Source organism: Podarcis bocagei (genome assembly GCF_964188305.1).
Source record: "Podarcis bocagei genome assembly, chromosome: 1".
NCBI lineage: Eukaryota > Metazoa > Chordata > Lepidosauria > Squamata > Lacertidae > Podarcis > Podarcis bocagei.
In genome coordinates this window covers 127,742,401-127,759,308 of record NC_138125.1, presented here as the reverse complement: position 1 = coordinate 127,759,308, position 16,908 = coordinate 127,742,401, and the positions used below count along the sequence as shown (strand labels likewise).

Here is a 16,908-nt window from a genome sequence, read left to right as displayed (position 1 = left end):
AATAATGGCATACACAGACAGGGTTTTTTTGGTATCTCAGTACCTACTGCATTGTGTAGATTTTTATATCATATGCATGACTTCCACCTTCTAAAAGTTGTAGTGTAGATATGATTAAACATGTGACCTACATTATGCTACTTTTTTTTTTTAAAAAATCTGCTTTTTCTCTAGATTGATCAGTTTAATGCAGAGGAGGAGGCGTACGGGTGGTTAACATCTCAGTATCCTCAACGTAAAAAAATCCAAGATACCCTAAATCCGTATCTTCGGCTTTATGATATGGCAGTAGAGTTTAACACCAAATACAGAAACTGGATGGATGGAATATTCACCAAGGTGAACCCGGATACAGTTGAGCTGGATACAGGGAACTACTGGCGCGCATTGTACAAACTGGAAAAAACCTTTCACGATTCCCCAAATGCCTTATTTCTAACAACGAGGGTCAGGACAAAAGTGGAGGAATTTAAGGAGCACATTCCGTTGATCCAAGTGATTTGCAACCCCGGCTTGCAAGACCGGCATTGGGAGGCCATGTCAGAAATCGCCGGGTTCCCTCTGAAGCCCTCCGAAGATTCTACTGTCTCTTCCTATATTGATATGCACCTAGAGCCGTTTTTGGAAAAATTCGAAGGCATCAGTGAAACAGCCAGCAAAGAACATTCACTTGAGAAGGCCATGGTGAAAATGATTTCAGAATGGGATGCCATGGAATTTGTTCTTCTTCCTTACAGGGAAACTGGGACTCACATTTTATCGTCTGTGGATGATATTCAGATGTTGCTGGATGACCACATTGTTAAAACGCAGACCATGAGAGGATCTCCTTTCATTAAACCTTATGAAAAGAAGATGAGGTAAAATATTTCCTAAGGGGGCGACGTCAATAACATAGCGCACAAGTGGCCTTGTTTGATTTGTGGTGTAAATCATTCAAAGCTATTTAGGGCTCAAAGGACATGCGAGAGTGGCAGACCATTGTGAAAAAAGCAAATCGCTGATTTCATATGAAGTCAACATGGGAGGAAGGTAGTTTAAAGTATAGGGCAGGCTGGAGAAGAGAGGTAAATTCTCAATCCCCCTTAATTCCTGTGGTTTTTCTCTCCCCCCCCCCCTTTTGAAACTGGAAGTAGCCTCCTCTGGGAGGGAAAGTAGTTAGGACATTTTTTGGAGGGAAAGCATTATGGTGGAGGGAGAGTTTGGCTCCCAGAGCCCACCCTCTGCTTAATTTCCCACCAGTCCCTACTTGGGACCTACCATTCTTACATCATGCAATCTCACAGGAACCCTGTGAAGTAAAATGCTGAGTGAAAACATAATACGTATTGGTTTTATGTTTCTGTACAGATGTACTCCTGCTTCTCCTGTGTCACTCTCCTGCCTTTACAAAAACCCAAAGAGTGGGTACTAAATAAGCAGGCAAATTGGACAGGTCTATGGATTTGATACCATCGACCATGAAATCCTTCTGGGCCATCTAGAGGAGCTGGGAGCTGGGGGCACTGTTATACAATGGTTTGGACGAGTGAAACCAACCACCTGTCTCCTTGATCCTTGCCCATCCTGGCTGATAAAAGCGAGCCGGGAAGGGCTGGGCGATGGGCTTCATAGGGTGGTGAATGCTTCCCTCCGTGAGGGAGCCTTCCCAGACCCGCTGAAAGAGGCAGTTATTAAACCGCTTCTTTGAAAACCATCTTTAGATGCGGCCACGATGGCCAACTATCGCCCAGTCTCAAATCTTCCATTCTTGGGCAAGGTGATTGAGTGAGTGGTTGCTGAACAACTCCAGGCACGCCTGGAAGAAGCGGACCATTTGGATCCCTTCCAGTCGGGTTTCAGGCCTCATCATGGGACTGAAACTGCCTTGGTCGCACTGGTTGATGATCTCCGGCGGGCTAGGGACAAAGGTGAGAGCTGTTTCCTAGTTCTGCTGGATCTCTCAGCGGCGTTTGATACCATCAACCATAAGATCCTTCTGGACCGTCTTGAGGGGCTGGAAGGTGGGGGCACTGTCATACAGTGGTTCCGCTCCTTCCTCCCGGGCCATGTCCAGAAAGTGGTGTTGGGGGGTGAGTGTTCAGACCCCTGGGCTCTCACTTGTGGGGTGCCTCAGGGTTCCGTCCTCTCCCCCATACGCCTCCTCCTCTGCATTAAACTGATCAATCTAGAGAAAAAGTAGAATTGGTTTTTTTTAAAAAAAACCTTAATGCAGTAGGAACTGAGATACAAAAAACAACAAAAAAAGCAACAACCCCTGTCTGTGTATGCAATCATCATCATCATCATCATCATCATCATCATCATCATCATCTCTCCCATGTGGGTTTGGGCTGGGTGTTCATCAGTACGCGGATGATACTCAGCTCTACCTCTCTTTTAAATCAAAACCAGTGAAGGCGGTGAAGGTCCTGTGTGAATGTCTGGAAGTGGTTGGCGGATGGATGGTGGTGAACAGATTGAGGTTGAATCCTGACAAGACAGAAGTACTGTTTTGGGGGGACAGGAGGCGGCGGGTGTGGTGGACTCCCTGGTCCTGAATGGGGTGACTGTACCCCTGAAGGACCAGGTGCGCAGCCTGGGAGTCATTTTGGACTCACAGCTGTCCATGGAGGCACAGGTCAAGGAAATACACAACCATCTGACTTTTAGAAGACATCTGAAGGCAGCCCTGTTTAGGGAAGTTTTTATTGTCTGATATTTTGTTGTGTTTTTAATATTCTGTTGGGAGCAGCCCAGAGTGGCTAGGGAAACCCAGCTAGATGGGCGGGGTAATAATAATAATAATAATAATAATAATAATAATAATAATAATAATAATAACAACAACAACAACAACAACAACAACAACAACAACAACAACTATTATTATTGAAAATTAGTTACACCTTTTATGCTCAACATTAATAGCCTGAGACTTTTTGGTACAGAATTTGCATTTCACTGCATAGTATGGACTCCCCAACCAACAGAGACTAGGATGGGAAAGGGAAAAGGGCATGAACCATTGTGTTGTTGGGTAAGCACAGGCTCTGGAACTGCTTTCCTTTGTGAAACCATGAGAGAGAACTACATCGGAGCTAGCATTTTTTCCTTACTCCCAGTTCTACAGGTGTATGGAATTTTTTTACTTACTATGCGCCTTGTTGGGCGTTCATCCCAAGAGAAATGTTGCTTCTGTAAGCAAGGATCTAAAACTCTGTGTGTTCTGTTTTGCAGGGAATGGGAAGCAAAACTTTTGCTGGTGCAGGAGATCTTGGATGAATGGCTCAAAGTTCAGGCCACTTGGTTGTATCTGGAGCCAATTTTCAGTTCTCCTGACATTATGGCTCAGATGCCTGAAGAAGGGAGGCGATTCACCTCTGTGGACAAAACATGGAAGGACATCATGAAATGTGCCATCCAGGTAAACATTTGTTCTGTTTTTGAAACAGCATACATAACATGGTCTATGATCCATCCATATGATCTAGAAATCAGAAAAGAACTACTGATGGTAACAAAAAGGGAATTGTGGTTTGTCTTATTAAGCTCAAAAACACTGCTATAAATCAATTCAGAAATAAAGTCTGTCCTAAACTAAATTGCACATGCTGAAAACTATCCTGTTGAAAACTAACCATTGTTAACTTAAAGGGATATTAGGAAGATTCTAACACAATGCATGTAATTGTAGGAATGAAAGACATTATAATTGTGAAAGGCAACTCAAGTGTCTTGAACTTACCCTGATGTTTATTAAGTAGCATCAATTTCAAGCGGGGTTACTTTCAATTACAGTGGTACCTCAGGTTATATACGCTTCAGGTTACAGACTCCGCTAACCCAGAAATAGTGTTTCAGGTTAAGAACTTTGCTTCAGGCTGGGAACAGAAATTGCATGGCGGCGGCGGCGCAGCAGCAGCAGCGGGAGGCCCCATTAGCTAAAGGGGTGCTTCAGGTTAAGAACAGTTTCTGGTTAAGAACGGACCTCCGGAATGAATTAAGTACTTAACCCGAGGTACCACTGTACATGTGTTTCAGGCTGCAACTGTATATTTGGTCCTCAGTATGCTTGCTCAGAAGTAAGTCCCAATAACTTCAGCAGGACTTAAATTGCAGTTCTGGAATACGCCGCTGGGAAGCACAGTGGACTTAGTGGAACTTACTTCTGAATAAGCATGCAAGTAAGGAGCCTCTTCACCCCCATCGTTCAGCCCAGACACTGAAGTCCAGCTCCGAGGGCCTTCTGGCGGTTCCCTCACTGCAAGAAGTGAGGTTACAGGGAACCAGGCAGAGGGCCTTCTCAGTAGTGGCACCCGCCTTGTGGAATGCCCTCCCACTAGATGTCAAGGAAATAAACAACTATCTGACTTTTAGAAGACATCTGAAGGCAGCCCTATTTAGGGACTTTTTAAATGTTTGATGTTTTATCGTGTTTTTAATATTCTTTTGGGAGCCGCCCAGAGTGGCTGGGGAAACCCAGCCAGATGTAGGGGGTATAAATAAATTATTATTATTATTATTATTATTATTATTATTATTATTATTATTAGGCTGCAATCCTGTGCACACTAGGCATTGTGGGAGACACTGAGCTGCCCCTGCTCCATGTCGCCATGTCTCTTTCACCCCCTCTTCCCAGTAATGTCTACTTCAACCCGATATGTGAAATAGTGTCGTTCCAGCTGTCAGCAGCCATTGAGTGTGGGGTGGGGGTGGAGCATAGGCAATGCAAAGTCATGTAATGTGTTTGGTAAACTAGATATTATAAGGAACAGAGCAAAGCAGTCACAGTAGCCCAATGACCCGTATAATGCCTATTCTGTCCTTATTAGAGGATAAACCACAGTGAACTCAGTGGGATCAGGCCTTAGGTTGCAGCCCTGTGCACACTTAATTGGCACTAGGCAAGTGGAGCCTAACCATGCAAAGGTTTGGATTTGCATGTCATAAAAAGCTGGTGTTCAAAATGTCATCTGCTCCTTAGTAGGTCGAATGTAAAAGTTCTGGGTGCAAGTCTTGGTATTCCTGCCTTATTACAAGACATCATCATGCTGATCTTGAAGAATGTGTGTGTATATGTGTGTGTGTGTGATAGAGAGAGAGAGAGACAGAGTTTGTAGATAGAGCCACAGAATCATAGAATTGAGGGACAACATAGATCCTCTGCTCTCTGTGATATTTTCATTTCATTTCCCTGTTTTTCTTTAGCTTTGTTGCAATGTAATTATAAAAACTCCATAAAAATTATTTGACGACTGAAAATAGAGCTCGGTTCTTATGACGAACAGTCTGGTAGCTCATTCTGCCATTCCATTTCCATGCACATTAACTCTCAGGATCCTTTCCCCAGAAGGTGGCAGTGTGTGTCTAGGAATAGCAACTGGGTTTTATAGTTGTGAATTAAAATCCCCTATCATTGTAAACTAAATTTAAGCCTGTGCGTTGATTGTCTGACTTGCTGTTGTGTTTTATAATTGCTGCGAGAAACTGTAAAAATCCCCATTGCCCTGTGTTTTACCCCAGATTTGAATAGGCTTTATCTGTGTGGCTCAGAGCAATGAGGACAAAATTGCTCTTTTGATTTCGTCCTGGCTTTTGATTAAACGAGTCGAATAAAGGCGTGATCTTTATCAACGTGGGAAGAGAAATGGAAGTTAAAATATCTTAGGATATGGAATTTGGCATAATAACAGACCAGAGATTCTTTTTCCATGCCCTGGCTTAGCTGCAATATAGTTTTAATTCCCCCCCTCCCCGCCGTAAGATATCCGCAAATAGCATCAGTTCTCTGTGAAATCTTGATCCATGACTGCTTTGTTTATTCCTGATGTTCCATCACAGTTGTAGCTGTGAAATATAGCCAGAGGAAATCGTGAAAATGGGTGGCTGTAGCCTGTGCTAAAACGTACCTTTATTGCAGCTACCGCTTGAGGGTGCTCATGTGGCGTCAATCAGCATTTTTCTCATGGCTGAGGGTGAAAGGGCATAGAAAGCATCTGGGGGACAGGAGAGGAAAGGAAAGATTACCTAAAGCTTATCTTATTATTTTCACTTATTATATTTGTATACTGCCTTATACCCGCAGGTCTCAGGGCGGATGCAACATAAAACCACAATTTAAAAACCCAAAATACAGTCATACCTCGTGTCGCGTTTGCTTCAGGTTGAGCATTTTCAGGTTGCGTCCTGCAGCGACCCAGAAGTACCGGAAAGGGTTACTTCCGAATTTCACCGCTCGTACATGCGCAGACGCTCAAAATGACGTCACGCGCATGTGCAGAAGCGGCAAATCGTGACATGCGCAGACGCGGGTTGCGTTCTGCTCATGTTGCAAACGGGGCTCCAGAATGGATCCCGTTCGCAACCAGAGCTACCACTGTACATAATAAAAGTAAAAAACAAAAATACCCCCCAACACATTTTAAAAGACCATTGGATGTCAAGAAATAGCAGTGCCAAGGATACTTTGAGAAGGAAAATGTGTTTTGTAGGTATGGTGTACATCAGGGGTCAGAAAACTTTTTCAGCAGGGGGGCAGTCCACTGTCCCTCAGACTATGTGGGGGGCCAGACTATATTTTGGAAAAAAAATGAACGAATTCCTATGCCCCACAAATGCATTTTAAATAAAAGCACACATTCTGTTCATGTAAAAACACCAGGCGGGCCCCACAAATAACCCAGAGAGTCATTTTAAATAAAAGGATACATTCTACTCATGTAAAAACATGCTGATTCCTGGACCGTCCGTGGGCCGGATTTAGAAGGCGATTGGGCCAGATCCAGCCCCGGGCCTTAGTTTGCCTACTCATGGTGTACATAGTCAAGGAAGCATGCTGATTCCAAGTTCACTCACTCCAGTGTAACAAGATTATTTGAAAACATTTCTACTTAAGAGTAAAGGAATGAGATGTGAGCGAGGAGTGTCTGCATGGTAACATTTAAATCTGTTCCCCCATTCATGTAGCTTATTGCCATACTCGGGTCATTGGGTTTGGGATCACTGTCTTAATTATGGACACAAAATAAGCGTTTAAGCATCTTTAAGTTCAAGTTGCCAAAGGGAAGCAGCTGTCTAGACCAGACAGGATTTCTGACTGCAGGATCCATATCATGCAGAGAGGGAGAAGTGAGAGAGGGTCAATGGTTGGAAGAAGCTGACACTGGCTGGAGGAAACCAAACACAACACTATCTCTGCATGTTAAATCTTCTTATTCTAGTTGTCGTCTTATTCTAATTGATGACGTACGGGTCCATAACTGAGTATTAAATATTTTCATCCCGAAGACCCTTAAGGGAAACAGGTAACTGCAGCAATTTCCTGCCCCATTCCATTAAAATGGAAAATTATATACAGTGGAACCTCGGGAAGGGAAGGGAGTTTGGATTTGATACCCCGCCTTTCACTCCCCTTAAAGAGTCTCAAAGTGGCTAACAATCTCCTTTCCCTTCCTCCCCCACAACAAACACCCTGTGAGGTGAGTGAACTGAGAGACTTCAAAGAAGTGTGACTAGCCCAAGGTCACCCAGCAGCTGCATGTGGAGGAGCGGGGAATCGAACCCAGTTCACCAGATAACGAGTCCACTTCTCTTAACCACTATACCACACTGGTTCTCGGTTTACGATGGGGATCCGTTCCAGAGGCCCTGCCGCCACCTGAAAATGCCACAACCCAAATCATCACTTCTGCGCATGTGTGGTGCGATTTAGGGCTTCTGCGCATACACGAACAGCGTGATCCCAGAAGTAATCCATTCCGATTCTTCCGGGTTTGCACCAGTCGCAACCCGAGGGTTCCACTGTATACAAATTTTGCCATACTAGAACTAAGGCTGGGCAATATATCACCCAAAACCGTATCCAAGTCCATATAATGATATCGGTTTCATAACCTTTGACCTGGCAATATATCGTGAATCATGATGTGTGTGGGCTATCCAAAATTCACAGCGTGGGGAAAAACTGTGAAGCCAGCCAAGGCCTCTACATAGCTCCATCCTTATTTCAGACATTGTGATATATCAGTATATCGTGATGGTTAGCTGGTGATGGTATCATGGTGTTGAAAACCAGCCCTAATAGAACATACACATATCTTTGTATGCCTATTGATCTCCAATGTAGTAGAGCAGTCAGCAAAAAGCAAAAGGGAATTCTGCAACATTTCAAAATCCGCCCAGATTTCAAATTTTTAAAACTTGATGGCAGTATATCATAGAAACATGGAATTTTAGAATTGGAAGGGATCAAAATCTCATCTAGTCTAACCTCCTGCTGTGCATAGATCTTTTGTTCAATGTGGGGTACACACCCGTGTTTCTCAGATTAAGAGTCTCATGCTCTACCAACTGAGCTTGTTGTTGTTTAGTCGTTTAGTCTTGTCCAACTCTTGGTGACCCCATGGACCAGAGCACACCAGGCACTCCTGTCTTCCACTGCCTCCCGCAGTTTGGTCAGACTCATGTTTGTAGCTTCGAGAACACTATCCAACCATCTCGTCCTCTGTCGTCCCCTTCTCCTTGTGCCCTCCATCTTTCCCAACATCAGGGTCTTTTGCAGGGAGTCTTCTCTTCTCATGAGGTGGCCAAAGTATTGGAGCCTCAGCTTCACGATCTGTCCTTCCAGTGAGCACTCAGGGCTGATTTCCTTCAGAATGGATAGGTTTGATCTTCTTGCAGTCCATGGGACTCTCAAGAGTCTTCTCCAGCACCATAATTCAAAAGCATCAATTCTTCGGCGATCAGCCTTCTTTATGGTCCAGCTCTCACTTCCATACATCACTACTGGGAAAACCATGGCTTTAACTATACGGACCACTTTGTCCATGGAGTTTTCTTGGCAGTGATACTGGAGTGGCTTGCCGGTTCCTGCTCCAGGTGGATCACGTTTGGTCAAAACTCTCCACTATGACCTGTCCATCTTGGGTGGCCCTGCACGGCATAGCTCATAGCTTCTCTGAGTTATTCAAGCCCCTTCGCCATGGCAAGGCAGTGATCCATGAAGGGGACCAACTGAACACTTGACCTCAAATTTCATTATCTCCGTTCTAGAGGAAAGGTAAACAGTTAAAACCCACATTTACTAAATTCTGTTGAAAATAGTGGAACAGATACTGTCCAATATTAATTGCTGGCGAATGCCAGCTGTTAGTAGCTGTCAGATACTGATTGCTTCAGTTATTGGAGCTTGTCATATACTAACCCTTACTCAAATGAGTTTTAATAAATAAACTGAGTAATTAATAACTAAATCTGCAGATGCCTTCTCTCCTCTGTAAAATTGAAGCATGGGTGGCTCATTTTAAATGCTTCCTCTCATATGATGTTTGTTAAGATATGTTAAAAACAATTCACTTTCTTTTTTTAAAAAAAGTGTTGCTTAATTTAGTAAATGAATTTTTTTTTAAAAGCGATTCATTAGTAAATTCATTCATTAAAGGTCGCATGCCTGTTTCTTTTTTTAAAAAATAAGATTTTGTTAAAGCTTTTTCATAATACAATAAGATAAAAGAAACTAATCTAAACAAAAACAAAAATAGAGTGAGAGAGAGAAAAGAAAATACCAAAGGAAAGCAAAAAAATAGGAGGAAAAAGAGAGGAAAAAGAGGAAAAACAATAGGACTTCTGATTATCCGTCTGTCAGTTACATATGTAAAAGAAATTACTCAAAATATTCACTCTAGAATGACATCTGACTGATCTACTTTCTGTTAGGCAATATTTTCCCAATCCTCCAACCCAAATGTGCCAGATTAATTCGTTTTCCTTTTCACACAAGAAGTCCAAAAGGGATTCTCTAATTACTGTTACTGAGAAAGATGAGCAATAGTTTTTCTCTAATCAAACATATCAACGTTATCTCCAATAACCTCAAAAACCATTCCTCCATATTAAACAACAGTAAATCTTACAATCTGTGTTCACACAAGAGTCTCTCTCTATATATTAAAATAATATTCCACGGTTCTTTTCTTATTATGCATTCCTTAATTTGCACCCAATTCCATCACTTCCGTTCCCATTTCCTGTTGTATTTGCCGTGGTTTTCCATCAGGTTGCATGCCTTTCTCTAATGTTACTGCATGCCAGAGCGAGTTATAAGTCAGCTGTCAAGATTCTGGCTGGTAACCTGTCAGATGCTCTCAAATGTTGGCTATATACATGCCAGCTGTCAGATACTGTGCAGTGTTGAAATAAAAGCTATGTTGAGAAGGCTCAGTGAATATTCACACATCTGGTTTTTCCTTTGTTTATTTATTGAGAACATTTATATCCCACCGTCCCAGCTCGAGACTGAACGAGTCAAAGTGGCAAACAAGTACAGGATATTTTAAAAATTTAAAAAATAAATGAAAAAGCTAACAGCAAGAATATCAGCAAAGCCACAACTGAAAAGTAGAATAGGCAGAATGTGTTGGCCAAGGGAAAAATTCAGGAGGTGATGAAATTCAGAAGCCGTTGAGAAGAGAGAGTTCAGGGAATTTTTTTTATAATTATTTTTAAATTTGTGTGTCCTTGCTTCTCAGTTTGATCCATTTACATGGTTTTATATGTTTTGTGGTATATTATGCATTGTGACATGCCATTATTTTTATTGATTATACTTTAATAATTCTTTATTGTAATTGTTAATTGTAAATTGTTTAATTATTTTTTGCTGACATTTAATTTTACTGCTTACTTTTATATTCTAAAGGATTATTGAATGCTGCTTTATTTGATATAAGTTGGTTATTTTAAAGTTATGCTTTTATTGCTTTTTTGTAATTAGGTGTTTCTTCCGCATTGTGTATACAATCGTACCTTGGAAATTGAACGGAATCTGTTCCGGAAGTCTGTTTGACTTTAAAAACGTTCGAAAACCAAAGCGTGGCTTCTGATTGGCTGCAGGGAGCTCCGGCAGCCAATTGGAAGCTGAAGAAGCCCCATCGGATGTTCAGCTTCCAAAAGAACGTTCGAAAACCGGAACACTCACTTCTGGGTTTTGTTCATTCTGGATTTGTTCGGGAGCCAATGTGTTTGAGATCCAGTAGTAGTAATACAGAAAGGCGGTATATAAACTAAAAGTGAAAAGTGAAATGAAATGACATGTCAGTGCCACAGAAGGATCAAGGGAACTTTCAAAGATGATTCATTATCAAAAATATACAGAGGAAAATGGAGCCAATTCCTCTCACCTCTGGGCCTTTCACCTTCTAGAGCAGAGATGTAAAAACAGTGACCCTCCATATCTTGTTGGACTACTGCTCCCAGAGTCCCATTCAATTGGCCGCACTACCCGGGGCTGATGGGAGTTGGAGTCCAGCAACACTTAGATGGTTACAGCTTCGTTGCTCCTCCTTTGAGAGCCAGTGTGGTGTAGTGGTTAAGAGCGGTAGTCTTGTAATCTGGTGAACTGGGTTCGCTTCCCCGCTCCTCCACATGCAGCTGCTGGGTGACCTTGGGCTAGTCACACTTCTCTGTAGTCTCTCAGCCCCACTCACCTCACAGAGTGTTTGTTGTGGGGGAGGAAGGGAAAGGATAATGTTAGCCGCTTTGAGACTCCTTCGGGTAGTGATAAAGCGGGATATCAAATCCAAACTCCTCCTCCTCCTCCTCCTCCTCCTCCTCCTCCTCCTCCTCCTCCTCCTCTTCTTCTTCTTCTTCTTCTTCTTCTTCTTCTTCTTCTTCTTCTTCTTCAGCAACTGAGTCCCTAACACAACAACAACTGGCCTGTAGATTGAGATGGTGCTGATTTTCATAATCCTTTCTTCCTTTCTTCAGGACAAGCATGTTCTGACGGTAGTGATGATAGACAAGATGCTGGAAAAACTGAAGAAATGCAACGAGTTCCTAGAAATGATTCTGAAGGGGCTGAATGAGTATTTAGAAAAGAAACGCCTCTTCTTTCCCAGATTCTTCTTCTTATCCAATGATGAATTGCTGGAGATTCTCTCAGAGACCAAAGATCCGACACGGTATATAGTATTGGTTGATACGCAGCCGTAATTCACCTTAACGAAGTTTTCACATGCTATGAGGCAACAATGAACACATAGACACATAGACACCTGTTCCTTATATATTGAAAACGTTGCCATCCCTCCTGTTGTAGCCCTGACTTTATTTTTCACTGCTGTATTTTCTGGCGTATAAGACTACTTTCTAAACCAGGAAAATCTTCTCAAAAGTCGGGGGTCGTCTTATACACCACCCACAGCAGCAGCTCCTGCAGCAACTCCCCACCAAAGGACAAAACGACAGCAAATTAAATCAGAGGACACCAAGCTCTCTAGATGAAGCAGAAATATGCTTGAAAATTGGCCCCAGAAGCCCCCCCCCCCAATCACCAGCAACTGAACGACCCTAACTGCTCCCGGTAGTAGACCACTAGCAAATTCCAACAAAAGCAGTGAAAAATCCCCCCAAAATGCTTCAGCAGGTCCGACAAAAGCAATAACTGAGCGAAGTTCAGCGACGTCCTAGCTACTGAGGAAGCGAACCAAAGAGGAAGCCCTCCGGCTCGCTCCTCTGTTTAAACGGACCCGGCCACGCCCCCCCAGCCACTGGGAAGTGGAGCGGATTTCTGAGCCGGACTGGAGACTGGTTTTTTAAATTTTTATTTGGTGTGTGTTGGAAGAGGGGTAGTCTTATCCGGTGAGTATATCCCAAACTGGAAAAGTTGGGGGTCATCTTATACACCCAGCCATCTTATACGCCGGAAAATACGGTACTTTGTTTCCTGTGTCCCCTTCACAGCAGGGGTAGGAAACCTTTTTCCAAGTGAGGGCCACATTTGCTCCTGGGGCAAGCTTCTGGGGTCCACATGCCACTGATGAGTCAGGCAAAAGTGGAAAGAGCAACAAATGTAAATTTCAGCTTTGTACAATAGGCTACTTTCTCCATAAACTCTCACATCCTTCTCTATCATCCATCCAGGGAAACAAGATACGTGATCCCTTGGGGGGAGGCAAACTGAGGCAGGGTGCGCGGGTTGACGAGTGGAGCAAGTCCATGGGATTTCTGTAGATTTCTACACTTTGGATCATGATCTGGATTCGGATCCAGAGTGGGTTGGAATGGGTCCAATCCCAGTTTACAATTGGGATTGTGTGCATGATCATGCACTGTCCTAGGCACAAATACCATATGTTTCGCTGTATAAGATGCACCAGACCACAAGACACACTTAGTTTTTGGAGGAGGAAAACAAGAAAAAAAATATTCTGAATCTCAGAAGCCAGAACAGCAAGAGGGATTGCTGCTTTCACTGCCCAGCAATCCCTCTTGCTGTTCTGGCTTCTGAGATTCAGAATTTTTTTTTTCTTGTTTTCCTCCTGGCTTCTGGGATAGCTGGCTTCTGGGATAGCTGCGCAGCCTGCATTCACTCCATAAGATGCACACACATTTCCCCTTACTTTTTAGGAGGGAAAAAGTGAGTCTTATAGAGCAAAAAATAAAGTATATATAGATGCTCTGCACCCTAGATTTTGCAGATGAGATTCCATGGATTTAGAACTTGGACTCTGTGTGTGGTGGTTCTATTGTAAATGTGAAGTCAAACATGCAACCATGAGGGGGAGCAAGTATGCTGCAGGATGGATGGGGGGCAACTTAGCCCCCCCCAGTGGGGCGCAGAAGAATCTCTCCAGATCTTTGTTTGTTTGTTTGTTTTTATTGAATTTATATACCGTCTTGTATCTGGGGGTCTCAGGGCGGTTCACAGAATAAAATCAAGACATAAAACCACAAAATACATAATACAGTAGTACCTCAGGTTAAGAACTTAATTCGTTCTGGAGGTCCGTTCTTAACCTGAAACTGTTCTTAACCTGAAGCACCACTTTAGATAATGGGACCTCCTGCTGCTGCTGCGCCGCCAGAGCACAATTTCTGTTCTCATCCTGAAGCAAAGTTCTTAACCCGAGGTACTATTTCTGGGTTAGCGGAGTCTGTAACCTGAAGCGTATGTAACCTGAAGCGTATGTAATCCGAGGTACCACTGTAAAAATAAAAACAACAACCCAATTGCCTGTCCCCCCCCCAAAAAAAAAACACATTTTAAAAGGGCATAGGATGTAAATCAAATCAACCAAAGGCGTGGTTAAAAAGGAACGTTTTTGTCTGGCGCTTAAAGGTGTATAATGAAGGCGCCAGGCGAACGTCCCTGGGGAGAGTATTCCACAGATGGGGAGGCACTGCAGAGAAGGCCCGTTCTCGTGTTGCCACCCTCCGAAACTCTTGAGGAGGAGGCACTTGAAGAGGGGCCTCAGAAAGTGATCTCAGGGTCCAGATGGGTTCATATGGGAAGAGGTGATCCTTGAGGTATTGCGGCCTTGAGCCCTTTATAGGTCAAAACCAGCACCTTGTATTGGGCCCGGAAACTAACTGGTAGCCAATGCAGTCGGACCAGGATTGGGGTAATATGCTCAAACCGTCTTGCTCTGGTGAGCAACCTGGCCACTGAATTCTGCACCAGCTGGAGTTTCTGAATCTTCAGAGGCAACTCTATGTATAATGCGTTGCAGTAATCTAACCTTGAGGTTACCAGAACATAGACAACAGTAGTTAGGCTATCCCTGACCAGATAGGGGCATCCGAAGCTGATGGAAGGCACCCTGAGCCACTGCCCATTGGCTTTGCCCATTCTTCAGCTCATATGCCTCACCAGCTCTTTTCTGCACTATCCTTGAATGCAGCCATGTGTCCTATAATTCTGATACTACGTGGTTAGAGGTGTGTATACAGTGGTACCTTGGATTAAGTACTTAATTCGTTCTGGAGGTCTGTTCTTAACCTGAAACTGTTCCTAACCTGAGGTACCACTTTAGCTAATGGGGCCTCCCGCTGCTGCCGCACGATTTCTGTTGTCATCCTGAAGCAAAGTTCTTAACCCGAGGTACTATTTCTGGGTTAGCGGAGTCTATAACCTGAAGCATCTGTAACCTGAAGTGTCTGTAATCTGAGGTACCACTGTATAGAGGTAAAGGGAACCCTGAAATTGCGATTAGCAGCAGAGTCAATAACAAAATGAAACTTGGAATTTTCCATTAGGTCTAGTCGTGGCCGACTCTGGGGTTGCGGGGCTCATCTCGCTTTATTGGCCGAGGGAGCCGGCGTACAGCTTCCGGGTCATGTGGCCAGCATGACTAAGCCGCTTCTGGCAAACCAGAGCAGCGCACGGAAACGCCGTTTACCTTCCCGCCGGAGTGGTATCTATTGATCTACTTGCACTTTGACATGCTTTCAAACTGCTAGGTTGGCAGGAGCAGGGACCGAACAACGGGAGCTCACCCCGTCACGGGGATTCGAACCACTGACCTTCTGATCAGCAAGTCCTAGGCTCTGTGGTTTAACCCACAGCGCCACCCGCATCCCTATACCATTGTATAGATGGCAATTTTTGTGGTTGGAATATAGTTCCTCTCTCTTTTTCTGCTGGCCACGGCCACCTCTTGCACATGGCTATTGGAAGGTTGTCCACAAAAGGAATGTGCTGAAAAAGTTTCTCTGCCCCTGCTTATAGGAAATGGGCAGCGCTAACAGAAGACTCTTGATCCTTGTACAGGTTGAAAGTCTGTACAAGACTGATGGTGTGAAGCAGTCAGGCCCTCGGCACGAATAGCTGTCTGACAAACAGGTCAGAAGGATAGTTATTGATCGCAGTGGTAAAATAACACTGGGTGGCTGTCTTAATGCTTGCTGGAAACTGTTCCAGAAGCACTTACAGAACACTTAAGCACAACACCTCTCTCTACACACACACACACACACACCCCAAAAAATCTGAAATGAAAAATGCACAAAATAATTTTATGTGTTAGGCAGCAAGGTAGATTTTTTGAAGTTACGTACTATTCCTGGTACAGTCTAGCTATTTGCTGGAAATTTTCTAGGACTGTTCCAGTAGATGCTTATTTCCGTGTTCAACATGTTTCGGAGAGAATTTACAGCAAATGGTACAGTATTTAATATGCAGAGTGTATTGTTTGTGAGACTGATAAATGGGAATGAAAAATGCTCTCTGTGGATAGAAGAAACTGCTCTGACTCATTGAGATAGTGTGAGGCTATTAATCTAAATATACAACACACAAACAACTTGTTCTTTGAAGGCGTCATAACTTGTTGCCTAACGCACCGTTTGTTTCTTAATTCCCTTCTCTCTTATTTCTGCAGGGTGAAGCCTCACTTGAAAAAGTGCTTTGAAGGAATTGCTAGTGTGGAGTTTACCGAAGTCTTGGATATCACGCACATGAAAAGCAGCGAAGGAGAAGTCATAGCCCTCATTAACACAATATCAACAGCTAAAGCTAGAGGTCAAGTGGAAAAATGGCTAGTTGAACTGGAAACAGCGATGGTCAACTCCATCCACAAGGTAACATATATCCCATTTGGGTAAACGCCAAACAAATAGATAAAGCTAAACTACAGTAAGGGCAGGGATTAACATTCCGATTTAACCAAGTGAAGGGAGATGTACAAATTTAATAAATAAAAACAATAAAAGCAAAAATGGAGTGTTAACTCGCCTTAAATACACCAGTCAGATTAAATCAAATAAACAAGAAATATTTGGTGTTATGTTTGAGGGGATGCCAGGAAACAGGGAATTATGTCCACATGTGGTGGGGGTGTAAATATGTACAATTTTGGGGGCAAAGGGTGTTTAAAGAGATAACAGAAATCACAGGGTTAAAACTGACTGAAAGTCTAGAGGTAGCATTGTTATCAATTTACGGTGGGGGTGGAAGGTTTGCAGACTAGGAAGGACTTGCTCACAAATTTATTGACAGCTGCACGAATTATTATAGCTAGGAAGTGGAAGAGGCAAGCAGAATGCAAAATGGAAGAACGGTATAAAGAGGTGTGGGATATAGCTATTAATGATAAATCAACATGTGCCATTAAGGTAAGACGGGGAATATGCAGGAGAAATGACTTT

The 16,908-nt window shown here is 43.3% G+C and overlaps 1 protein-coding gene across 1 annotated transcript in view; it reads left to right on the top strand.

The window, feature by feature from the left end:
• Positions 1-16,908, top strand: part of DNAH7 (dynein axonemal heavy chain 7) — a 160,739-nt gene that overhangs the window by 35,318 nt on the left and 108,513 nt on the right. Inside the window, exons 17-20 of the mRNA XM_081189234.1 lie at positions 175-860; positions 3,220-3,406; positions 11,749-11,942; positions 16,143-16,341. Of these exons, the coding sequence (XP_081045360.1) occupies positions 175-860; positions 3,220-3,406; positions 11,749-11,942; positions 16,143-16,341 (1,266 nt within the window). The remainder of the gene's footprint in view (positions 1-174; positions 861-3,219; positions 3,407-11,748; positions 11,943-16,142; positions 16,342-16,908) is intronic.